Source organism: Aulostomus chinensis, chromosome 5 (assembly GCF_037954235.1).
Source record: "Aulostomus chinensis isolate RoL2024-O1b breed Wild chromosome 5, RoL_Achi_v1.0, whole genome shotgun sequence".
Taxonomy (NCBI): domain Eukaryota; kingdom Metazoa; phylum Chordata; class Actinopteri; order Syngnathiformes; family Aulostomidae; genus Aulostomus; species Aulostomus chinensis.
In genome coordinates, this window is record NC_141324.1 from 10,547,654 (window position 1) to 10,573,866 (window position 26,213).

General features: G+C 47.9%; 1 protein-coding gene across 2 annotated transcripts in view; it reads right to left on the bottom strand.

The window, feature by feature from the left end:
• The window catches only part of chd7 (chromodomain helicase DNA binding protein 7), a 77,661-nt gene that overhangs the window by 29,147 nt on the left and 22,301 nt on the right, over positions 1-26,213 (bottom strand). For both annotated transcript variants that reach the window (XM_086203088.1, XM_086203089.1), the window contains exons 2-12: positions 21,566-23,161; positions 20,812-21,131; positions 15,378-15,832; positions 6,347-6,491; positions 5,903-6,031; positions 5,119-5,184; positions 4,040-4,095; positions 2,850-2,964; positions 2,535-2,618; positions 2,292-2,429; positions 614-735 (exon numbers count right to left, since the gene is read on the bottom strand). In XM_086203088.1, coding sequence (XP_086059214.1) covers positions 614-735; positions 2,292-2,429; positions 2,535-2,618; positions 2,850-2,964; positions 4,040-4,095; positions 5,119-5,184; positions 5,903-6,031; positions 6,347-6,491; positions 15,378-15,832; positions 20,812-21,131; positions 21,566-23,036 — 3,101 coding nt within the window. In that variant the 5' untranslated portion in view covers positions 23,037-23,161. The remainder of the gene's footprint in view (positions 1-613; positions 736-2,291; positions 2,430-2,534; positions 2,619-2,849; positions 2,965-4,039; positions 4,096-5,118; positions 5,185-5,902; positions 6,032-6,346; positions 6,492-15,377; positions 15,833-20,811; positions 21,132-21,565; positions 23,162-26,213) is intronic.

The following is a 26,213-nucleotide window of genomic DNA, read 5'->3' on the forward strand; positions in this document are numbered from 1 at the left end:
TTGAGGTAGCAGCATCAGAGCCAGCGATACCAACAGACTTAATGAAATTATTAAGAAGGCCGGCTCTGTGACTGGTCTCAGGCTGGAGACTTTTGAGACTGTGGTGGAGAGGAGCTCATGGACAACACTGAGCACCCCCTCTAACCCACACTGGACGGACAGCGCGGCACCTTTTCCAAAGACTGTTGCAGCTCTGCTGTCAAAGGAACAGATACAGGAAGTCTTTCTTGCCAAATGCCATCTCCCTTTACAACAGCTCACTCCTCACGTGACAGTTTTTACTGCTTGCACCAATTCTTATTGCATAGTTCATTTATTTTACTCCTTTTCCTATTTAATGTAAAATGTTTGCTCTGCATTTTACGCCCTGTTTTCTTCACTGTATGTCTTGCTGTTGCTACATTTGAATTTCCCCGTTTTGGGATCAATACAGTCAATCCATCCATCCATCAGTTCAGTGCTGAGTGAGTTCTCTACTGGCTGGATGTCTGCTGAAGGTGGGAGCCTCGCTGTGGATGACCACCTCAATCCCAGCTACCATCACATGTCCTGGCTGCAGGGCTAATTCTAGTGATATTAGGTTAACTAAATAAAGTTACTGGAGTTGACTTACGAGTTGTACCAGTTGAAGCTGAGCCAGTTGAGGCCTTCCAGCTGGTATTCCCTGAGTGCGTTGCTGTTCCTGTATTCTCTGGAACCCTCCAGCTTCTTCCAGTCAGCTGCAGGAGGCCGATCCTGCACAGAGAAAAGATGGTTACACAAAGTTGGTTTCTGAAAGGGTTGCTAAGAAGGAAATCAACTCATATTCAGCTGAGACTCTTCTGGAAATGTTGGTATGAAACACTTGGCCCGAACATTGTCTGCAAGCACATGATACAGCAGAATTTAAGGTAATGTGTCAAAGTCCAGAAACCAAGGTAAGACCTCAGGTCGACATACACACAAGCTATCCTACAGGCCAGTTTATATATATATATATACGGGTCATATCAATCCTGTGCCATGGCCTAGCCTCAGGTACCCTGATGTGAGCCACCCTAGACCTGCTGGGACCGGTCCACTTCAGCGTCTTAAAGCCTTCTCTTCTGAACTCAACTCTTCTCAGCAATGTGGCCATTCACGTAAATGGAGCTGTTGTTCGGCATCATACGTACAATTCAAATGAACTGCTCCATTTCAGCTGCCATACCAGCACACATCCACTGTCCGAAGCCAAAGTGGTTCACACAAAACAAGCAGTCATTCAACAGAGGAATATCAAATGGTGAAAAAAGGGAACACAAGTGGCTTTATCTCACAAAAAGATGTTTATTGCTTATGTTTATTCCATCTTGATTATTCCAAGGATGCGTGATAACCCTAACCCTCATGCATGTTCAGTTGTACTGCTCTGACACAGCCTTCCCTGTGCACAGCTCAGAGCACTGAATGGTTGGAACTCCTCATAAAACCCTCTGGAGCCAGAGGAATTCAAGCTTTGGCTTCTTGGAACTGGTGCCACCCTTCTAATTGAGGCACAGCATCACATATCAAGTAAATGGACAAATTTTTGTAATTGATTATGTTAATGAGTCACCTTAGCCCTGAGTGACAGTGGCAGCACTGCTTAACTGCTGCTATGAGGAGGCAGGAGTTAAATAGATGGAGGCAGGGAGAGAAAGGAGTGATGGAAGGACCACAGCCAGTCAGCTACTTCTGTTCAGCATTAAACAGACTGTTGGTGGTTTGGCCTGGCCACAAGAGCAGGGTGTGTGTGTGTGTGTGTGTGTGTGTGTGTGTGTGTGTGTGTGTGTGTGTGTGTGTGTGTGTGTGTGTGTGTAAGGCCACGAGAACGTGGCTCCGTGGAGAGCAGTTAAGGGGGCTGTAAATCTGGAGAGGAAGAAGCAGGCGGCAGACCAACACACACGCCTACTGGTGATGTTCCCAGAGTCTGGGAGGAGGACGGAGTCAGAGAGCAGCAGAGAATCTAGAGCCTAGTTCTGTGCCCAGGTCTGGAGATCCGCCGTCCATGTTCATTATTCATCCTCTTAGATCTGAAGATGTGAGGGTTCCACAGCCTCAACTGAATGCATCCCAGGCATATTCGTCACATCTGAGCAGGTCTGAGCGGTTCTGCTCGGTACCACCATGCAGCACCAGGGTTAACGGCACAGTGATGGAGTCACAGCTGCTACATCTCTGTTCATTCTCAGCCTCCTGCCATGTTGTGATGTGCGTACGAAACATGCAATCTCAGTGGCCTCCCCATGGATGATTCCATTCATTGAGGTTTAGGGGGGACTCACTCTTACCACTCTGTTAGTGTTGGGGGTGCGTGCTGCGATGCAGTCGTATTCCTCTATCTTGGACTGGTCAATATCAGCCTTCAATTCCCAAGTGGAGTCTTCATAAGGCAGACTGCACCATTTCACCAAATATAAGGTCACCATCTGCACACACAGAGAAAACAGGGAGGGAGGGTTTGGTGAGTGTGTGTGAAGAGTGGGGGTGGGGAGAGTGGCTCCATGAAAGATGACAAGAAGAGATCAAAGCACCTCTCCGTTTTCATCTGTGCTCTCTGAAATGTCCAGGACGCGGTCAACTTCTACGTAGTCCGGGTTAAACGGCTCATCATCCATCTGGAGGGAGACAAAGCACAAGCTGACAGGTCGAATCAGAGGGAGCGCCGTCACTGCGGCCAAGTGTTATACTCTTCCACTCATGGATATATTTTGGGCAAAGAGGCAATTGGATTTTAGGGCTTGAAGTTCATAAAATACATATCAGACTTGTTGGGTTTGTATTTTGTAGAGGAAACACAGTGGTGGGAGAGACCAGGGTCCAATCCTCAGGTATAAGTCAGGTGTTACCTCAGTAATAAAGTTGTTGAGCTGCTGCTTGGCCTTGAACCTTTTGACCTTCTGTTGTATTCTCTTGTCTTTCTCAAGCTCCTCCAGATCTGCCCAGCGACAGTGCAGGTAAGAGCTGAAACACACAAAGACATCAGGTGATTTGTATCAGGGACTGCAGGAGTGAGTCTAGTAAAGGTCACTAATGACTTAATGAGGATCATAATTTACAGGCCATGGGAAGCGTTGGGTACCAAAACAAAGACCTGTCAACATAGTCAGCGCTACCCAGACCATTTGTTCACTGGTGCAACAATCATCCATGGACGACCTCCCCCTCTGGTGCCAACAGTCAAGTTGAAAGAGGAAGGGAATATGGCCGACACAGTTGACCAGTCTTAGCCACGTGATGACAGGTACAGGTAGTGTCTTCCCTACACATCAGTGTATGTTGAGTTCTTCTAAACTAATTGCAGCTAGCTGGCAATGCTAACTTAAATGGACAAGCTGCTACAAACGACTAAATTGTCAACTTTTTAGTCGGCTCGCGGTGTAAGAGGTGAGATTCCTCACCCAAACCATCGTGTCGCTGAGAAAGGGTCGCTCCATTCAGCTAACGCTGCTATGTTTACCCTGCAACCACACTGAAACGTTCTTACTGGCTAACAAGGTAATGCAAGCAGAAAGGGAGAATAGAGGGAAGAGACACTTGATATTTATATTATGATGATTTTGTTTTGATATATTGATAGGGCTCTATTTCAATTTATTACTTGAAATTGATATAGACACTGATACTATAAGTGACTATTTCTGTCTTGATATCTTTTTTTTTATTTATTGAAATCATGGTTGAGATTTTATTGGTTCCATTTCTACAAACAAAAAAGGAACCAATTCTGGAAATCTTTGGAACACATTTCCAAATCAGATTTTACAAACCGTGCTGAGTCGTATCCACTAACACTCTCATGACTCAAATGACGTTGACGACCACAAACAGGAGGGCCTTTTGATGATTGTTCCCGATGTTACACTGGTTGTTGCTTTGAAAATCTGATCTCAGGAACGCTGCTCCACTTTCACTGCAAGTAAAGTTGCTAAATGTGTAATGCACGAGTGGCTCTGAAGCACCAACAGATGAGTGAACACTGAGTGAGAGAATCTTGTTATACGATGGAGTCACAGGTAGAAGCAGGAGTGTCACTCACAAGCCCTTGAACTTGACATAGAACTCCTCCACCTCCACGTCCTCCCCTGACTCCAGCTGGAGAGACAAAAAAGGAGAAAAATAACTGTAAGTACACAATTTCTACGTCACATGGCAGAGGTTACACTTCCTACAAACAATCCAAATGATGCAGGAGGAGCCTGCCTGTCAACACTGGGTCTCCTCTGGGGGAGGACTGTTTCACTCATGTCTTGTCAATCTCCCAAGTCGTCAAATATCAATGAAGCTGGTAAAGACGTACTGATGAAATTCCACAATCATCAAATAAAATTAAGAGGAATCGTGAATTCAACTCAAGAATCAAGCAGGTCTGGATGAAGATATCCTGTTGGAGTTTACATTCACACTCTGAGCAAGTGTGTGTGTGTGTGTGTGTGTCTGTTTGTGTGCTTGCACGTGTGTGTGCCAGTGTGAAAGAGGAAATAAAGAAACCGTAGCCCTTTCAAGTGCAGCCATCTACTTCCATTCACCATTACACACACACACACACACACACACACACACACACACACACACCCTGCTACTACTACTGTAATGCCATGAATCATCAATCACACTCATACACACAGCCTGAGGAAAAGCTAGCTTGGCGTCTGGCGTAGCTAGCATTGTGGTTTTGGCTGTATGCCAAGCCTGGGGTCAACTCTGAATGGAGCTGTGAGAGAATATGTGTGTGTGTGTGTGTGTGTGTGTGTGTGTGTGTGTGTGTGCGCGCATTCACAGACAGCTGGCTAGCAAGGGAAAGTTGGCTGTTGACTATAAGTGCATTCATGTGTTGGCTAAGGGATGAGCTTTCTTTAGAACAAGACGTCTAAAAGTCGAACACACGCGCACATGCACACACACACGAATATAAAACCTCTTCTCTGCTCAAAAGTGAATACATGCTGGCTGATCTCTATTTCCCTGTGTGTGTGTGTGTGTGTGTGTGTGTGTGTGTGTGTGTGTGTGTGTGTAATCCGTTTATGCCAGCTGCGGCACAGCTAATCAGATGACGTACACCATGACTCAGGCCAGTGTGTCCGTATACAGTATTAGTGTTGTGTGTCTGGATCTCACCTGTTTTTTGGCGGTGCGCACACCCATGATCTTCTCCACGACTGGTCCCTCAGCCTCAGCCACATCCTGGAAACACAGCACAACTAAGTTTCAAGCTGTTCATGTTTCCTATCTGCAGCAGATCCAGGTGGTACCAGATCAGCGCCATACTGGATCGAACTTGCTCGTAGCCAAAGAGATCATGAAGACAGCAGATGTGGAAGAACGTAGGAAAGGAGAGAAGCGGTAGTAAACTTGGCTGATCCAAATAGAGAGGCCAGCTCAAATCATCACATCCTACAGTTTATAGAATCATTACAGTAAATGGACTCGATTTTATAGAGCGCTTTTCTACCTTAGCAGCACTCCAAGCTCTTTACAGTGTCGTCTCATTCACCCGTTCACACTCACTCACTCACTCACTGATGGTGGAGCTGCCATGCAAGGCACCAACCTACTCATCAGGAGCAATTATGAAATGGTGATTCATGTCTGCTGTCTTTTTAAAGCAGTTCATGTTAAATGTTGCCTGAACACAAGCAACTGTACAAAGATGAAAGACGCTCGGTGACAAAGTCCAGGTTTCATTTTGTCACAACCTCTGTATCCGACATTTTGGTAAATACCAAAAATGTATACATTCTTAATATTATTTGGAACCGGTTGTGCACAAACATCCACAGCCAAGCTTCTTGAGGCAGCGGCAGCTAGTAGACGTATCTAAACCCGCTCTGCCTTTATCAAGGACATGTTAGTGGTTGATGTCAGGCTCAGGCCTACACCGGAGAGCTAAGCCAATAATAACCTGTTGCTGCGATGATGTCGGGGACTTGGGCGTCGGTGAGTCATCTCCACTGTCATCATCCTCTGAGATTCTGAACTCCAAATCCTCAGTGTACCTCTTCCTCTTCACCTGACGACTGGAGCGGCGCTTCTGATGACAAGACAGAGGCGTCAGTGTTTGGTCACCAACTCAGCAATCAGCAGCCGCCTGGTGGACGTGCCCTTCACTCACTGATGTAAACAGCGAGGCATCAAGAAGTAAAGTTGGAGTGACACTGAAGACACATTACAATAGAAGACAGAGAGAAAACCACAAAGCCGTCTGGTGGTCCTCACTGAACACATAAGCACTCTCTTCCATACACTCCAGCGTGGCAGCCATACTGACTCGGGTGAAAACATCACCTGACTAGAGGAAATGGAGCCAAGCTGAGCAAGCACTTCTTTCCATGTGTGCCTTCAGTACCTGTACACCATCATCGTCCTCTTCTTCAGCAGGTGAGGGGGGAGGAGATTTAACCTCCACATCGTCACTGACTGACGACTGCCGCTTCCTCTTGGAGTCCTTCTTAGCAGTGGCTGCTCCACCCTCAGACTCCACCTTCTTACTGCTGCAACGAGACAGAAACAAGACCCGGTCAGGCACTGATGTGCGGTCAAGGTTCCATAATGTGAGCTCCGTCCCCCTTCCATCATCTCACTAACTGGACTACTTGATTTAAGAACAACGAGGTGAGCGCTCTGAGTCATTGTTAGATCAGACTCCAAAGCAGCAGCAGCATTCCGTGATGCTGCTCGTTCTCCTCTCACATTTGCATGTTCCCTTGATCAGGCTCTCAATATTAGAGCGTTCCTACAAGTGTCTATGTTCTAAAGATTGAAGAAACAGAACAATTAGCATTTTTTTAGAGGTTTAAACAAAATAAGAACATGAATGTGGGGTGTCAGTCACTGTCAAAGCAGATCAAATATAATCCTGATTCGGTTTGATTCCTCTCAAAGGCTGAAGTGTTTGCTGCTGTTTTTTCAGCTTGGGTCACTGAAATCCCTGTGAAAGTGTCCAACCAAAACAGACAAGGGTGTCTGCTGATCAAGACAAAAACCCGGCAGGGACCTCGTGCTTGAGCAGAGCCGGGACATGCACCCTACCCCCTGGGGGGTTATATGCATGACATTGGCACTGTTGGGTCAGAACTGACCAGTGAAGGTGCTGGTGAAGGATCTATATGACGTAGCATTCATAGCTACTAGTGAATGCTCCTGTGGGTCAATTGAGATGCACTTTGAAGGGGCAGCAGCAGCAGCAGCAGCAGCAGCAGTCAAGACCTTCAACAGCTGCAACAGTAAGGCAGCAGAAAAATTCATGGTGAAACATCTTCACATTCTCTCCAGAAAACGAGCAGAAACACAACAATCTTTGGTGATGAACCTCCTCTGAAGTCTCAGAACCACAGATGAGTGGTGTGTGTGTGTGCGTGTGTGTGTGTGTGTGTGTGTGCGTGCGTGCGTGCGTGCATCTGTGCCCGCCTGTCCCAGGGTGGTCGCCATGTTTGATTTACCCATTTAGAAATCATTAGTGTGCCTCAGGCTCTGGAACACAGGGGGTTAATATGATGAAAGACTGCAAGGAGGCCAGGGAGCAAGATAGAGAGATAGAGGCACAGAGGGGAGAGCAAGAGGGCCTCGAGAGGGGGGGGGGGGGTAGACAGAGGGAGGGAGGGGGACGTTCTAGAGGCCCCCATGCTTCCTCTAATATCTGGCATGGAAAGAAAGAGGAGCTGGCTCACTGTGTGTGTGCATGTGTATACACATTATAGAGGAAGTCAAGGGGACACTCATGTATCGCGCACACACACACACACACACACACACACACACACTCACACACGCTTGTTTACTTTCAAATACCAACATGCCGTTCATTATATTCAGGCGTTGCTGGTCCAGCCGTCTGGTCAGAGTGTGTGATTGTGCTTGAGGTGAGTAAACAGTGTCATGAGTCTATCAACTTCTCAAGGAAAATGACCAGCATGTTGTCACAACATATCGACTTTCAGAAGCACAAATGATGACGAACCTAAAGTTTGTACAGTTTTTAAAAAATGACATTCAAAAAGTTCCCCCATTTGAAAATAGACATCTTAGGAAAGTGCAAGGAGAGCAGCAGTGGGGCTCTTCTGCAGCGGACGAGTGTTGTCATGGCAACCTCATGTTCCTCCCCCAGGTCCATGTTCAGGTGTGTGTGAGTGTGTGTGTGAAGCTTGGGCAGAACAACACGAGGCTAGCTGATAGCTGCTGTCCTCTTTGGTGGTGGCTGGAGTCGGTGACTTCTGTAGGTCTCCACGATGAGCGTGAGGACTGATGGCAGGCCTCCAGACTGAGTCATTTTAACCTACTTTAAACTTAAACTAACTTGAACTAATTTCTTGTGCTTGTGTGACCTGCAAATTTGCAAGTTTTTCTTTAAATGCTGAAAAAAGAGGAGGAATGGAGTTCACCAGTGTGAGACAGAGCAGTGACTTGACTGCAGGGTCACGTCACCCACACGACTGCCCCTATGACATCACAGCTCAGTCACCACTGGTGAAACCATCAAGGTGTTCCCACCAGCACCAGGAGTCCCTCGAGGCAGTGATGGCACTACAACAGACCGTGAACAGTCAGAAAGTCTCTATCACCCACCGCAACATAGATTGTATACATTGTGCATCAGTGAACATTCTGTGTGTTGCATTCTTGCTACAGTTGCATTTTTCTCAACCAAATCACACAAATAGCTGCTTGTCTAAACTGAACACAGCAAACATGTGGTGCTTCCTCCACATGCACAACATGGTCTAGTAAAACAAAACAAAAGAGTCATGGACGAGGCGCAGTTGAGTCTGCTTATGCTAGCTTAGCATAAGCTCATTCGCAGGAGGAGGGACTTGGTGTCTGTCATTAACTACGTTTAGCAGCAACATTTCTGCTGCACTAAGTCACTACTGGATCCTCCACAGGCTGGAAAACTGACCAACACTGAGTAAAACCCTCCACTGGTCTGTGGAGTTACACACAGCCACAGCTTAGATGTTAGCTAGGAAGGTTAGCATCGGGGACAGTCGCCATTTCCTCTGTCATTATCGACATGCATAATCAGCAATTTTGTTCTGCATCAGTTGTTTAAGTCCTAGAAATTGAAATGAATACAGTACAACATTAAGTAAGCTGTCTCATTGGTAGCAAACTGCTTCAAGTACTGCACCACTCATCCAGCTGAAAAACAACAGTGACCATGATTGAGTCTGGTGTACATGTGTTTGGGGGACTGGGTAGCTTGTGACAGCGTTCCCTAGGAGATATTGTGGGAGTATTGAGTGAGGGGATCTCCATGGAGAGACACCTGATCCCTGGACGCCTACAGTTAAGAGCTGTGTCAGGTTCCTCCTCACTAGTACAGGGGGCAGAAGGGTTGGCCTCTGCCGGGGCAACGGCTCTCCGCCTACCCTGTAGGTTATATCCATGGACAGGGTTTCCAGGTGCAGCCTTACAGAGGAGGATTTCTGTTCAGTGGGCTTGGGATTGCTTCTCGGCTTCTGCAGACATGGTCCTGAAGGCACCGTCGGTCTGTCACCTCCACCACTGACTGGCTTCAGCGTGGAGCAGCTGGGATGAGGGTCAGCACCTCTAGGGCCCTGTTCTGACCAGTGATCCAAACACAAGCGGACAGCTCCAAGTTCGGGCGTGAACACGTTGACTTGATCAGCATAACCACATCCAGAGCCGGTCTGGGCCACAGCCTCTGAGCCCAGTGAATCAGCGTGTCCAGGCCACGCTGAGGGACCTCAAATGTGTGGCCGTCGGCATGCCGACTTATTCCCTCATGTCAGGCCATGGAGAAGCTGAAACCGCTTCCTCCGTCAGCCCTGTTCCAAGCCTGCCAGCAGAATAGTGCGTTTGCCAATTTAGAAAATCGCCAGGACATAAAATTGAAGGTTTGTTCTTATTATTGGTCCTTGGCAACCACTCACATTGTTGTACTAATTTGCACTCATGGGCCAATACAAAGGTGTATTTAGGTCCTTCGAATCATGTGTTTAGAGGCGTCTGCAGAATGAACAACAGTTGTGAGTGTTGCCTCATCTCCCATCCTGCCCTCTGCATTACAGCATGCCTGTGTCTCCCCCTCCGTCCCTCCTGCTTTCTCGCTCCCTCTTGCTCCCTCTCTGTCCCTGGGGCCCTTCTCCTTTCATCCTCACGCCAAGAGCAATCACCATCTCCGTGGTAACGGCTGGTCATGTGACCTGCACCTGTTCCTCTGGCTGGTCGCCACACGCTGGAGCCATCTGGCTACACAGTCACACACACACAGACACACACTTCTCTACTTGGCTGCCTCTCTTCCTCCTTACTTCATGGCCTTGCTTCTCTTTTCAACCCTTCCGTCATTGGTCCATCTCTCTCCTTCCTGTCCAACAGCGGCTCTGCAGCCGTTGTCTCCCAACAGCAGCTCTCTACTTCTTACCTCCTTTATCCACACGTAGTTATTACAACACTTCAGGAAAGAAATGGCATCAAATCAAAGAAATGTCAGCTGGTGGGAAACTTAAATATTGAGGCAATGATTACGGTCCAAGACTCCCGCTCTCACAGCCGAACCACACGAAATGGTGATGCTTGGTGTAAAATTCATGAAGCTATGGAGGGACCTGCAATTGGCCGATGTTGGCGTCTACATTATCCAATCATGCAGAATGCAAATGGTGCCCCCCGCATGAGAGAGCATGTGCCCCGGGAGTTTGACTGGCCAGACGGGCTACCTCTGGTTAGCCCCCTGCTCTCCACCGTGACGGTGCGGCTGCTTTCCTACATGTGACCAAACGTGGGACAACCCTTTGTTCTTCAGCAGTCGGGGAACACCCAAACAATTTAGCATGTTTCACAGCCACGGCCGAGCTCTGGTGGGCCCGCTTATAGAAATGTGAATAAATAATTTAATCTTGTGGCTCTTTGATTGCACACTGAATTGGTCCATGCCCCTTTTTGGCTGGATGAGTCATCAAGCATTAGATATGGAGAAAACAGGTCAACTGAGATGTAAACATACAAGTGATTTTCAAACTATTTGGCAACCATTAAGAGATGAATGTGTAAATAACATATCATAGGATAAAAACTGGGGAAATGTATTTTTCATGTTATGTAAATGGCTTGATCAATGGTCTCAATGTGAATACCTGCTCAGGTGAGCACTTCCTCCTCCACCTGCCACTGCCTCCATGGGCAGAGCCCTGGCCTGACACCCTGGCAGCCACACACCAGCTGTGGAGGTGAAAGGCTCCTTTCAGACCAGGGGAGGGGGCTTCAGGACGGACAGGACACAAAAATGTGGAGCAAAATGGGGGATGGGGGTGAAGGTAAAGGACACCTGCTGCCATGATGAGTCATACTACTCACACCCACCTACACACACACTTCAGCCACGGCAACAAAAAACCCAGCAGTGGTTCAAAGGCATACCACCTGCATGTGTGTGTATTTGTATACAAACACACACACACACACACACACACACACACACAGTGAGGTGTCAAATGGATATCAGACCTCTTTGTATGGACTGAAACAAATCGCCAGCACCTCTCTCTCTCTCTCTCTCTCTCTCTCACACACACACACACACACACACACACACACGACACAAACAGGAGGAAAGGGTGTGGCAGCTGAGAGCAGGGTTATTTATAGATATACTTCCTGAGAGAGAGGTAGACAGGGTGGGAGGGGGCTGGACGGATGAGGGAGAAAGCAAGGTCAAAGGAGAGGAGGGCGCTGACGAGGCACGTAAACCACCTGATTGGCTGCATCCATGACCACACATGCACACGGTAACTGAAGTAGTGAGGTGACATTTATTGACAGTTTATCTGTTGCAAGCATTTCTAGCAGCACAAACTACACTACATAGAAGCAAATCTCAACCCCAGGTGTAGTGGGAGCCTCAAGAAGGCAGCTGTAGTCATAATGCTTATAGGTGCGTACACGCACGCACGCACACACACACACACACACACACACACACACACACACACGTTGGCCGCCCTCATGAAAGAACAGTTCTGGGGATTCGTTCTCCACCCACGAGTGGAGATCCTCACCAATCTTCCCAAGCGGAGGGTTCCACTCACAGCGAGTTCATCTCTTACTTTAACCCTCTCAATCACAGACTGTCTGTTTGATTGGACGAAAGTTAGTGGTTGAGATTATTCTGACTGATTCTGTGGTTGTGATTCAATTTTGTATAGTCAGCTTTAGTTGGATGTTTATTTCAGATAAATGAGAGAACCATCTCCAATCTCCTCTTGTAATCAGCGCACGGTTCTGGGACAGGAACTTGACCGGATGATGTGTTGCTGGAGTGTTTGGGCTAACAAGCCATCAAGTCCTTTGCTAGGATGTGACAGTGTCTTATTTCACAGTTCCTCCATGAGTTCTTCTCAAACGGTGCCACAGACAACTCTGACTCTGGAACAGTCGTTTGCTGCTCACTGGACAACTTCACGCGTGCACCGTGCGAAGCGCTGGTCAAGGTTTTAGGTCTAAATTCTTGCTTGTGTTGTACGTCGCTTTGGACAAAAGCGTCTGGTAAATGAAATTGTAGAATTGTAGAAAGGTTTGTGGTGTCCCTGGTAGACCTCTCACAAAACCTTTGGTTGTACTTCTGTCTCCTCACATCCAAAATACTGACACATCCCTGATGTACCATCTGTCTTTGGGATCAAGCTGTCAAGCATGGCTACTTCCAGTGACTCAGCAGACACCATTCCTGCAGCACATGATGTCATCGCAAGTGTGATGGCGAGCGTATACCCACTGCTGCTCTGCACTGGTCAGCATGACGTCACACACGGAAATCAGTAGGAATCTGCCCTCCATCGCACTCGCTGCATAATAGGTTTCCATATAAATGCAACAGTGTGTGATTTGCTAATATCAACGTTCAGATTGTGTTTATGATTTAAACTCGGTTAACGGTTCAACCCTAAATCAAAGACGATGAGCAGAGAAATGAAGCAGGAAACTTCCTGGGATTCAGAAGGTTTCAACCAGAGAAGCAGCAAAGGAAATCATACTCAGGTTTTCACTCTCACACCAGCCAACACCAAAGCTCCTTTCACACTGCACCAAAAACGCGGGTGTTTAGGCACTCTGAAGGGGTCCACTTGGCATTTCGACCCGCGTCCACCGACCCTCCAAGCGACCCCAGTGGGAAAAAGTCAACCTGCGTTGTCTCAGGTTTCCTGCGACCTTCCTGTCCAGTCTGGTTTTGTCACTGTGCCGCCTGTCAGGCTGTCAATGTGGAAGCTCCGGAAAAAAAATAAATTAAAAAAACATACTAGGGTCTTTGCCTGAAGTACCTTCTGGCTCAGGCCCTACAAACGGGGCTGTGAGAGCTGCTCACTCACCTCTCAATAAAGTTTGGGCCTCTGCCATGAGGTCAGTCCTCTGTTGATGTCCCAGACTCCACTTCACTCCTTTTGTTCTAACAGCGTTGATAAACAACCTGTACCACCATATTCACAATTTTTATTGACCATGGCAGCGCACCGGCAAGATTGTGATGTCCACTAGCTGCTCGCCATCCGCGGTGAAGAAGAGATCCGGCGGCAGATTTCTGGAACCGTACGGGAGGCGGAGATTTGTGGGAACATCACCAGCATTTTGACACAACGCACTTCTATGTGTAGTGATGACGTTGTCAGCTGATGACGTACGAGAGAGAAAAACACAGGCACACAGCCTCACAGCTCAGAGCTGCGTCCGCTGGAGGCGTGAATGAGCCCTGATGCTGAGCAAACGTGGGTACAAAAACCTGCTTTGACCCGTGTTTCAGTGGGAAAGGTACAAAAGATATCACGTAGGATCCTGATCTGACTGATGCGCCTGTGACTGATACAAGAAATAGGATCAGACAATCAATTACCATCATCAACTCAATAGTTGAAAAATTAATCAATAGGAACTAAAATTTGGACTCACAATTTAGTCCTGAGCCCTGAAAACCATGAAAATGAAATCTTGGAAAAAAAACAATCTGCTGATTGACTGTGGAGCTGCGGGGTGCCGTGCTCTTCCAAAGATGAAGGAACATCTGGGAAAGCTGTAAGAAGGTTTCACATGGATCCAGTTGTGGTGTTGGTCTCTGAGTCAAGGCCTCGCCACAGGTCACATGGGACAGGCAAGCATACAGTGGGGCTCCACCTCACTTTCTCATGACTAACTGTTGATTATTAAGAGCTGAAATTACGTCACACTTAAACCTGAAAGTGAGCCGCCGCTGTTCTACCAAACACGTCTTTACTCTACCTCGGCTTCTCCGGCTGGATGAGGGAAGCGTAGGAGAGCAGCGTGGAGATGGAAGGGTCAACTCCTCTTCAGCAGGAGGAGGTGAACAACAACAATAAACAGATAGTTGGGTGATTGCAGCAGTCCACCATTTTAGAGTAGCAGTGAATGGCCGGCAGCCATTATTATGCTAAATTAACCTGGGAGCTGCAGGCCGCCACTTAAGATGGAGGAAAGCCTGACAACAGATAAGAGCTAGTTTACAAACACACACACCCGGGTGAGCACACACATGTGCGCGCACACACACACGAGACTGAGAATGGACTCCCCACCCCCACATTTCCTCTGCCCTCACACACTAATACATACACAGTTGTGGCTGTGGAGTGGTCAGCAGCATGGCCTTCATTATCATTAGACGCCATTTTCTGCCACAAAGAACGACCCCTCCCCCAACACACACACACACACACACGCCTGCCCCCTCACTGCCTCACACACTCCCTCCGGTTCCCCTCCCCTCTCTTTTCCAGGGGCCGTTGCATACACACACACCTCCCCCAGCACTGACCCCTGCCTGCTGCTTTGGCCCTCCCTCTTCCTCGGGATAAAAGGGGCCGAAAGGAAAGAGAGAGAGAGGGTTGGGCGAGAGAGAAAGAAGGGGGGGGGGGGGATCCTGACACATTCCTCTGTCTGATCAAGTTTCCACATTCACAATGAAACCAGCTCAGTCTCGCGCGCGCGCACACACACACACACACACACACACACACACACACACACACACTGCCTGCGAGGTCCTCTGGTCTGACAGGCAGCACCTCTGATGGCTCTCCTGACATGCCTCCATTCCTGCGGCCCACAACAACCAAAGAGCTGAAGGAGAAGAACTGATGATGCTGTGTGTTTCCCTCGTGCTCAGCAAATCTCAGTGTCAGGGTGAGACAGGCGTGGTCACACAACCCCAAACTGACACATGGACAAACATGTGTCCCTTTGCATTGGTACCTTCAGACACTTTTCAAGGGGAAACAGAGAGTTTTAATGGTGTAATTGCAGTGTTCAGTGGGTGGGGAGGCGCTGAGGAAGGCCTCATACCACCACAGATTCAAGTGTTAGCCAACGTGCTACTGCTAAGCTGACCCTACACCATCAGCCATTGCTCCTACCTGGTTTTCTTAGGGGTCTTGGTCTTGGGTGTGGAGCTCTTGACTTTCTTGTCCTTAGGCTCTTTGGGGGTCTTAGGTGTTTTGGGTGTTTTCGGGGTCTTGGGCTCTTTGGGCTCCTTGCCCTCTGCCTTCTCCTTTGGTTTTTTTTTCCGCTTCTTCTTCTCCTCAAGTAGTGGCAAAGTTCCCTCTACAGTTCCTGTGCCGATAACCAGCTCGCCAATGTCACTTCCTGTCCCGGGAAATTCAGACTTGTCATCTTCCTCTCCTTCTGTTGCCATCTTCCTCCTTCCCTCCTCTTCAACCATCACTTTTGCTTTCTTCTTTTTCTTTTTTGGCTTGGTGTCCTGGTCTCTGGGCTGCTCTGTGCTGATAGGCTGGCTGTTGTCTCCAACATCACCAGTCGGCCTGTCAGGAACCATCATGGAGGCATCGCCTGACGGGTCCGTGGGGGAATGCTGGGGGTCAAGGGAGAAAGATATCCGTTAATTTCAGTTACTCAGCAACTTTAAAAATAAAAACGTTCCTTTATAGAGGAATGGACACGTGCACACGCACAGTAGACATCACATTCACACATGCAGCGTTGTCACAGTCACTGCAAAAAACCAACACCACCCTGCAAGTTTCAGTGTGTTCGATGTATCGTCTTACAGAAAAGTAACCAGGTCCCTTTCAATGGGTCACTGATTATCAGCTACCAGGCAAAAATGTCAATATCTGTGTGTGTAACAAAGGAAAATTTTCAATGTTTTCAATCATAATTTTCATAGACTGAATGATGGATTGACAATAAAAAAGGAAAGAATACAAAACAACAATTATTAGAAAAACAAGCAAAGCACCTGGACGTCTAGAAATGTGCTAAATAAGAATGATGCATCATTATAGACAAACAATCGTATAAACTTGTTCATAATCAATTCACCTGGTGATAATTGTTGGACTAATCATCCACTGGTTAGTCACAATTTGTCAGATAAGAGTTCAAAATTAAAGCTAAGCACGATCTCATCCTACATCCAGAAAAGAAGGAAATCCTGTCAGAGAGCAGGAGCTACTGCATCCTCGCCATCATAACCTTCTTTCTGATCAATTTTTCTTTTAATTGATTCGTCAATTATTCAGTTCAGTTCTCGATGAAGTCTTTCTGAAATACGATCGACTGCACGTTTGTCTCTAAATCTGGTGCAGGGCTGTCAGTCCGTGGTGCAGGGTGGGGGGTCATGGGAGCAGAGGAGAAGGGGATCATCCATCCAGCCACCAGTGGCTGCCACCTCCTCTCTCAAGGACTCCCTGCTGCCGGTTTCCCCCTCATCTACTCTGGTGTGCTAACCTTAGTAAACAAACAAGCTGACACCTCATTTTTCCACCTTTGCACTGCTGCAAACTAAATCCTCGCTCCCTTCTCCACTTCCTTCGTCTCATTTCTCCCAAGTAAGCTTTCTGTGACAGGAAACTGGTTACCAGCTGTTGGGAGCCTCTCCAGCTGCCTCTCCTCCCTCTCCCTCTCCTCTATCGCAACCCTCCCTCTTTCTCTCTCTCCAGCTGCTCAGGGTCCCAGTAGCAGATGGGAAATCAGGCATCATGACACGAATAAATTATCTCCATACTTCAAAAAGGCACAGCGAGGGAGTGTGTGTGTCATACCAGAGCGAGAGAGTATGCCTCTGAGAGAGTGTGTGTATTTGTATGTAACACACACGTGCACTTTAGTGTGTCAAAATGTGTCAATGAAGGGTGTGTGAGCATCAGCAAGTTTTTAGTAAAATGCAGCCACAGCAGCAGCTCTGTGCACATGGGCACACATGTAGCTCAGTGTGGTGGTGGTGGTGGTGTTCACCTGGAGGAGGAAAGAGAGTTTGGTGCCATCACTACAAGTCCACTTGTATCAGGAGAATGCTAATGCACACACACCCAACTACTCCAAGGTCACACATCACACACTGTTACATGGACGCACACAAACACCTGCTGACACACGTAAACACTGATACGGGGGGGGGGGGGGGGGGGGCAGTGATAGAGACGCAAAGACGGAAAGAGATGGGAGAAAACCATGCCAACAGATAAATCTGTCCTCTTGCCAAGCTTCCCAGATAATCAATCACACCAAAGACAATGAAGACACACAATACATATGCAAACATGCACGTACCCCCCCCCCCCCCACACACACACACACACACACAGGTCCTGCCTCAGGTCTTGTGTTTTGCAAAGCAAATTGAGCTCATTCTCTCGAATCCAGGCTTCCAAGAAAGGAAACGTCATTCCAACCCTGAACTAGAGACGGGGTGTCTGATGGGGAACCTGCCGCCACTGTGGTTCCTCACTGACTGGATGTTGGAATGATGGTGCCAGTCCAGGTACCAGTTTGTATTCCATTCCAGAGCTTGCACTGGACCATGAACCTACCCACTGTATTCTACCATGAGGCACCACCCATTCTGCTCCAATAAATCATTCTGGAATAAATCTAAACTGAATGCATTTGCATCTGTTTTTGGTCTTCCAGTGTTGAGTGCTGGTAGTCTGCAGCCTCTTGGTGTCCCCCTTCAAATAACCACAACATCAATTATTGTTCTGGTATCTGAGAGACAGACAAAAGCTCGGTATCCAAAAATTTCACCAAAAACTGAATTTAATAAAAAGTTCCATTTAGAAAGTAAGTGACCACTTCACACCAACTGGCCGATATTAGGGATTCAATTTCCTCTCTCAGTGGACAGAAGTAGGATGGAGAAGGGTGAGGAGGAAGGGCCAGCTACAGCAGGGTTACCTCTCCCGAGCCGGCACGGCTAATCGTCCAGCTGGGGGAGAGGAGATCCTGTTCTCGCTGCTGTCAGTCCATCCCTTCCACATCCAACTACATGCATCTCGAGTCTGTTGATGCCCTGAGCAGCAGCACGTTTTCCAAGCCTTCATCAAAATAATTATCTGTAACAAACTGCACTCTTCTCCTGGACCTGACAGCTGCTCTCCAACCAGGCACTCACAACATTAAGAGAACAAATCAGACAAAAGTGTGACATAGTGAAACATGTTACTTGTCCTGTTATCCTCTACCCATGTGATGCCCGTGTCTTTCACCTTTGCACTTGCTTCAAGGTAACTATCTGACCCTCAGAAATCTGCCGCAGCCCCAACATACAATCATCTAAATCCTAAACACTACAGATTAAACCATCGGAGGTTAGTTCAGGGAATCACAGAGCAAAGTGCCTCTGACAATTCAGACAGCAGTTGCATGTGTCAGCCCTTCAGGCAGGTAGGCTTTCCAATAAATATCACTCTACCTACCCAAAAAAAGATGAATCAGCTTAGTGAGCACTAGCTTGGCAAGGTGGCCACATTCATGCTGTCATTACCCATTCTCAAGGGATGAATAAGTGTGTAATCTCTCAGAAGAATGTTGCCAACTGACCTGCACCGGCTCACTGCAGTATCACTTTATTTCCTATCATGTGCCTGTGCATCATCCTGACAGGAAGCTCTAAGAACGCACAGACAGGAAAGCTAAGCTAGCCGAGCAATTGGCAGAGACTGATTAAGGAGAAAATCAAGCTGTGTGAGGGGGCTGCATGTATTTGAGGACATCGGTTCGACACATCCTTGTTTTCATTCCAATCAGAGGGGGAGCAGTCATTTGTGTCAACCAGCGACAAAAATCAGCCATTTCTTTAAATCCCATAGAACCAAAGAGTAAATGACTAAACATTTGTCATGAATAGATATTAGAGAGGCATTTCCTAGAAGCTGCAGAGCCATGACAAACTGGATGGTATAGCAGCTCACTGACAGTGTGCATGAGCGGGGGAGGGGCAGGGCAGGCATGTTATATGTCAACTAGAGTGCTGCACGCAACACTGTATTTGTGTGTGTGAGATGTAGAATAAAGGTCACAACACACCGCTCTGCCAGAGCTGTGACCTTGAGCTGCTGACTGAGGCACGTGTGTGTGTGTGTGTGTGTAATAACCATGCTTAGTGAACAGATGGAGCTTAGACTACCAGACATACAGTCATCACGACTGACTGACCGACCAGTGTGTATGTGTGTGTGTCTTCTGAAGTGCATCCTGAGGCACAGAAACAACTCCCTTCCAATGCCACAGACACGCACCACTCCAAGTGGTCTGCTAGCTAGGCTATCCCATCTCCCCAGGCATTTTCCATCCCATTCTTGACCACACTGTTGGCATGTGCGTGTATGTTTGTGTACGTGTGTGTTGACTGGGCCGGTCGCTAACGTTGGGATGCAGTGTGCCCAGGCGAGGGGCAGGGCTCCCCTGTCAGCATGGCATCTAGGTCAGGAGTGCTGGATAAATTAAGTGTGACGGCTGAAATGTCAACCACAAAATGCAGCCACGCAGACTTGGAGGTGGGGTGGGTGGTGTTCATGGAGGAGGGTGTGTGAACAAGAATGGAAGAGAAAAGGGGGACTGGGTCTGTGTGTGTGAGACCACAGGGCTACTATTGTGTGTTTGAATGGGTCAGTGGAGAAAGGGCTTTGAGCAACAAAACAAGCTAATGGAAGCCAAGGGCACGTGACGCCAGCAGCAATGGTTCGTGCGCGCACACACACACACACACACACACACACACACACACACACACACACACACACACACACACACACACACACACACAGAGGTTACCATTGAAAACTGCTCCTCCTTATCTCCATGGCCAGAGATCCTAGACTACATCTCTGTAGAGATTTGCTTGTTTTCCCTTTTATTCCCCCTCCCCCTTCTCTTAATCACTCCCCTTGCCTCTTCTTTTTTTTCCTTTCTCAACATCTCTCTCTCTCTCTCTCTCTCTTTCAAAATGTCTCTCTGAACATCCGGCTACAGAACATTAACTAAAAGATGACACCCTTGAAATGGATAAGACAAACAGAGAGTGAGACAGGCATAGAGAGCGGAAAGAGAGGAGACGGGGAGGGGGCAGAGACAGGAAGGGAGGTTTCCTCTACAGGGGAGGGAGTGATGTGGGAGCTAGGGGGAGGAGAGATTATGCTGGTGGCGCCTCTGTGCGCGCGTATTGGTTCGTGTGTATTGCGCTCAGGAAACAAACAGCTGCAGAAATCCATTTCCCCACACACATGCACGGAAACACAACCACACACAAGGTCAACAGCAGAAGACACAAAGACTGGAAACACACAGATATGAACACACACACACACACACACACACACACACACACACACACACCAAACCCCAGTGAACCAGTGCCTAATGTACCGCTGTGTTCTCAAATGTCATGTACACACAAACTCTGCACACTTCCCTAACACTCCAAACACACAAATTACCCCACCCACATGAAAAATAAACATTCACATGTAGTTCACCCACACGTCAACACAAACACATATAGTCTGGATCTTTCTGCAACCACTTCAAAGTGTGTGTCTGGTGAAGGCTCACCTGTATGTGAGGCACTTTCTGTGGGGTGACAGGGGGTGAGGAGAGAGGGTGGGAGGCAGTCGGCGGAAGTGCCCATGGGTGGGAGGCCTGGTTGGGGGGAGGGGGGGTGCTCTGCAGGTGGTGGGGGGGCAGGTGTGTGTGCTGAGTTGGAGCGTTTTGAGTGGATGGTGCTAAGCCCTGGTTGGAGGGCAAGGCTCCATGCTGACTGACAGGTGGACTCTGGAAGCCCATAGGAGAGGGCTGCCCACTTCGAGAGGCCTGCTGCTGGGTCTGGAGCAGACGCTGGTCTCCCCCTTGGTTCACTAGAGCTTCATGGGGCCCTGGAAGCACACACAGCAGAACAGTGACATCAGTGTCTCACCGCCATCAAAACTCATTCAGAGAAGCACAGAAAAAAAGGAATACGTGAAAAATAGAAGTTATTATCATTATTATGCAGTAAATATACATTGATAAACCACATCGTGTTGGCAGTTGGTGCGTCTTATTTATAGGTTCTCTTAAAAGTGTCGGGATCAGAGAAGAACTTCAATGTTTTGGTCACAAATCTAAGGCTCTGTTTTCATTTCTGTTGCCTCAATTTGACAACGAATACACGACACACAATCACGTTGGTGTCATAGAAAAAGATCATTGGAAAGATCCGCAGCACTTAACCTTGGCTGCCTTCAGGCACATTTCATGCTCTTTGTAAGCTTTACATGTGTCACTTTCGGCACATCATCTTCGACCCACCAACAATTATCGTATTTACCTTGCTGTGGCTGGAGTTGAGGCCTATTTGGGGCCATTTGAGCGCCACGCTGTGGCCCCATGCCAGGGTACATCTGCCCTGCACTGGGGGGCACAGTGAGTGCCTGCTGGTGTTGGGGGTGTGGGGCAGACAACGAGGTCTGGGGAGTTCTCGGAGGATGGGCAATAGTATTGGGTGTAGACTGCAGAGCTGTATACCCTGTGACCTCTGGGGGCCCAGCTAGTCCTGTGCTTGGGGGTCTGCCCTGTTGGGGAGGAGGTGTTGGGGTTCCCAAAACCCGCATAGGGGACATAGATGAGGGGGAGGGGTAAGATCCCTGAGCTGGGGGGGCAAGGTGAGACTGGGGCTGGTTTTGAGGCTGGGGCAGATTCTGGGGATGGCTCAAAGGGTGCATAGGTTGGCCCTGCTGCCCAGCTTGCTGCTGCTGCTGCTGCATTGGGACAGAATGGGTGGGATGGGGTTGAGGTTGGTGGGGTGGTCCCGGGGGGTATCTCTGCCCCTGCTGCCCAGAAGCTGCACCTGATCCCTGGTTAAACCGCTGGCTAAGGTGTCCTGGTCCCATAACTGGGCTGGTGTTAGTATTGACACTGGCATTGGCACCTTGGCCTATTCCAGATGCCATGGCTCCATACTGGGCCTGATAGCCAGGGTACTGACCCCCCCCAAACCCACCTATGCCCTGTTGATGTTGGTGAGGGTGGGGAGGCTGTCGGGAGGGAGAATGTGGGTATCTGGGTGTGTGGCCCATGTTGGGGTAGCCCTGGGGTTGTGGTTGTGGATGTCTCATTTGCCCCCCCACCATTCCAACATGTCCCAGGTAGTGAGATGGATCCTGAGCAGGGGGGGGTGCCATGCCTTGCGAAGGGTAGTGTTGGTTCATGCGAGCTGCATTGGATGCGGATGGGCCTTGCATCCCGCTGTAGTTGCCTTGAGACATTTGGAAGGCTCCCATCTGGTTGGGGCTTCCACCTGGTTGCGTTTGAGGCTGCTGATAAGCTGATCTGCTTTGGTGCTGCTGGCCCCAAACGCCACCCCCACCTCCTCCCCCACCCCCAGCATCACCTGTGTACCCATGGTGGGTGTTGCTTGAGTTGGCTGGGTTATTGTGGTAGTGGGGAGCCATGCCATTTATGGCTGTGTTAACACTTGGTGGCCCCTGGCTGGGACCGTTCTGGGCCATCATTCGTCCTCCAGGAGCACCAGGTTGATCGTAGCCTGTATAGGCGCTGTGCTCATACATTTGGCCTAGTTTAGGCTGCGCTGGGCCAGATCCGGCACCAAGGAGCATCCCTTGGTGGTAACCCCTGTTTCCCTGGTGCTCATGGTTCAGAGAGGGATTAGTCTGCTGAGCAAGAGGGTTGGATTGGCCAGTGGCAGGTTGCTGAGAAAAACAGTCTCCTAAACCATCTAATCCATCTGAGAACAGCCCTGCATCGTCCCCAAATAAACTCAACATCCCTGGGTCCGCCATTGCTGGGTGGGGGGGTGGGGGGGTCCACAGATGGAAGGACTGGATGGAAGGTGTGTTGTGCAGTAAGGAGCTAATCAGCTAGCTTCTAATTTAGAGCTTGCTACTCCATGGTCCTCATTGGATTCCTGAAGAGAGAAAACAGAGGAGGGTGAGAATTAGTGTGCCGTGCTAAAGGCTGCAGGCTCCTATGAAGTGCTCTTCACCTTCAGAGACCTCCTTGATCATTACCGTAACCTGTTAACCAACTTCTGCCACCAACTTCAAACAAGAGGCTTTACTATAATTTCAACACATTAATGAATAGTATAGTACCTTCATTACACAATTAACAAGCAACAAGACACAATAAACATCCATGTCAAAATTTACCCAGTAACTCAATTTAATTCCAAAGTGTGTGGTTTAAGAATGTCATAATGATTAGTTAAATCATAAATATTTCTTTTAAAATCAAGTTTTCCTTTTCAAGTTGGTCTCAAAAATACCTGGATATTATATGGGGTTGAGTTAAACTGCCACTTTTCCAAAAATGTCCAGCTTTATATTTTCTAAACCTCCTCTGTGGCTCATAATCCTTGACGGTCATGGTTTCCCATGAACACCATGTCAGATGGTGCATCACACACACACCAGCTCCAACGTCAGCGTGTACGGTGCAACTGATTCAACAAGCTGTAACTGCCTGGAAAGAATGTTTAGGAGTTTGAATAATGACTTTACTACCAAATAACTTCATATTCATTCTCCCAAACAACAACCTCCAATTAGTACAGTCCCATCTCCATTTTGTTATTAAAAAAGAAAACTTTCTTTTCTAACATGTACTTAGAATCATTGATTGTGTGTGTGTGTGTGTGTGTGTGTGTGTGCATGAGTGTGTCAGAACAAAGGACCCAGCTGCTGCAGCTCTGTTTGAACAGCAGCAGCTGCCATCCACCCAGAAAGAAATCAGGCAGCCAACAGGAAAGGGCTTCTCTCTCCACCACTTGGTCCGTCAACTGCATAGTTAGGTTCTGGGTCACCCAGCCATTCCGCTGGCCGACCGACCAGCCAGTCCTGCTAGATGTGCTCAGAGAGCGAGTTAGCCACCGGCTAGCTCAAGCAAGAGTGTGTATGTCTCTCTGTGGGTATAAAAGGAATGTACATACAACATATTGCTGATAGATCAGCCACCAGAGTTCAAACAAATCCCTTCTCCACTAGTGAGGGTAAATTAAGCACCCATGAACAAGAGTGTATACTTTACTTATTTATTTTACTTACTTACTTGTGTGCATTGCTAATAACATCTGCCAGCTTCAACTGCGACAGGTTTCTCTTCTCCATGTCGCCTAATTTCCACACTGAACCTCTTCCTCCCTCTAATGTCACCATTCACCTGTTGCTTCCACACAGAGCCAGCAGGTATCAGGGCAGGTAATAGAGGGCTTTGCGTCCTCTCGAGTCACGGTAGAACCGTCTCTCTCTTTTGGAGCGAGGACATGAAAGCATAAGGAAGCTTTTTTTCTTAAAATAATTAGACTCAACACCCCGTCGGTGTTCTCTCGTCTTTATGGCATATCCTGCGCAGCTGACTCTAGTCCGCCGTCGTCTGCAACGACGGAGGGCACCCAGGACATGGAAATCTGATCCCTGTGACCACGCAGAGGGAGTCCAGGCCAATTTCTTTTGGTAGTATGAACAACAACAGGACCAAGGACCACCTCGTCAGCTGATGTTCTGTTTTAGTGGAAATGCATTAAGTGCAGATACTTTTCCTCTGAATGTTAATTCTTTGCTCCTTTCCTAAATTCTCTTTCTCCAGAGTTGTAGTTCATTCCTTTTGCAGTCACAGGGAAGATGAGATTTCTGTTCTAGTTTCTGTGTTATTTTAATCTCGGTTGGAGCTCTCTTGAGTTTCTTTCACACACTCACAAATGTGCACAGTTTGGCATTGAGGCCCAGCTGTCACTGCAGAGGGAATTAGGTGAGCGGTCAGTGTGCTGCTTTAGATGGCAAATCTCATCAAAGGATGAGGCATTTAGCCCATTGCGCTATCCTCCTCTTCCGCTTGCCCTGCTAGAACACATGTGGTAAGGGGTCAGGAGGAAGTAATAGTAATAATCGGTGACTTCATGACGTTCTCTGTGGTGTACAACCCTGCTTCACTCAAGTATAAAGAATCTTGAGTCGTACCAGTGATTGGCCTGAATTAAGGATCCATTGATTGTCTGGCCAGGGAGCCTGCCTGGCCTGACCGGAAACTGACTGGTCAGTGTCAGGTCCTCCCGATTCTTAACCAGTGACCTGCCATGGCATCGCTTCACCACAGGAGGTTGAAGCTGTGGAGGACAGACGTGATCTGCCTTTGCAGTCAGAGCCCGGCTCAGCCGAGCCCGCTGAAGGTTCCGGGTGAAGCTACAAGACTCAAAGGGTGCATAAAACATGTAAACATCAAAGGCCAAAATATTCAGTGGAGAGCAACAATGAAATCATCCAGAACAACAAACCTACTCACACCCATCAACCTCCATCAGCCCACTTAGAGGAAGCTAACAGAGGGAAGCGGCTAACGCTAGTGGGTGGAGCTCAGAGCCCAGGAGCAGGCTGCAGCCTCTCCTACCTCGTTTGCGGTTCTACATCGAAGGATGTGCAGCTGATATACAGCAGCTCCTTCTCAGTGGAACTGTATTTGTTCCTTTTTCAAGGAGGAGAACACTTTATTCGGGTTGTACAAGTAAAAAAAGATCCAGTAGTGGAATGGAGTGATGAAAGTAATATTTTCTGTAATTCTGATAATATCCATTAAAGAAAAGACATTTTTTCAGTTTTTATTTTGTTCAAGTATAGTTCTGAGACAGAATTCTGAATTGGAAAAAATCCATACAAGCAGGTCACATTAACAAATTAATACACGTTCAGACATAATCGTGTTGCAATGACCAACGATTTTCTAAATCTCATCGGTCACAACTCGCATGCTGTTGTTTGTCTTTTTGGCAAGTATACAACCAGCAGTGATTTGACTGGCAATTTCAAAGCATCAACACAAAACTGTCTTTAAAAGTATTTAAGAGCAACGAGCAGAGCAGCTTTATCAGAGCAGTTGTCAAACAACAGAAGCTCAAACTAGAAATATCAAATTATTTATGATATGAATTGATTTTTAAACTACTCTGGATAACTTGGATACGGGTC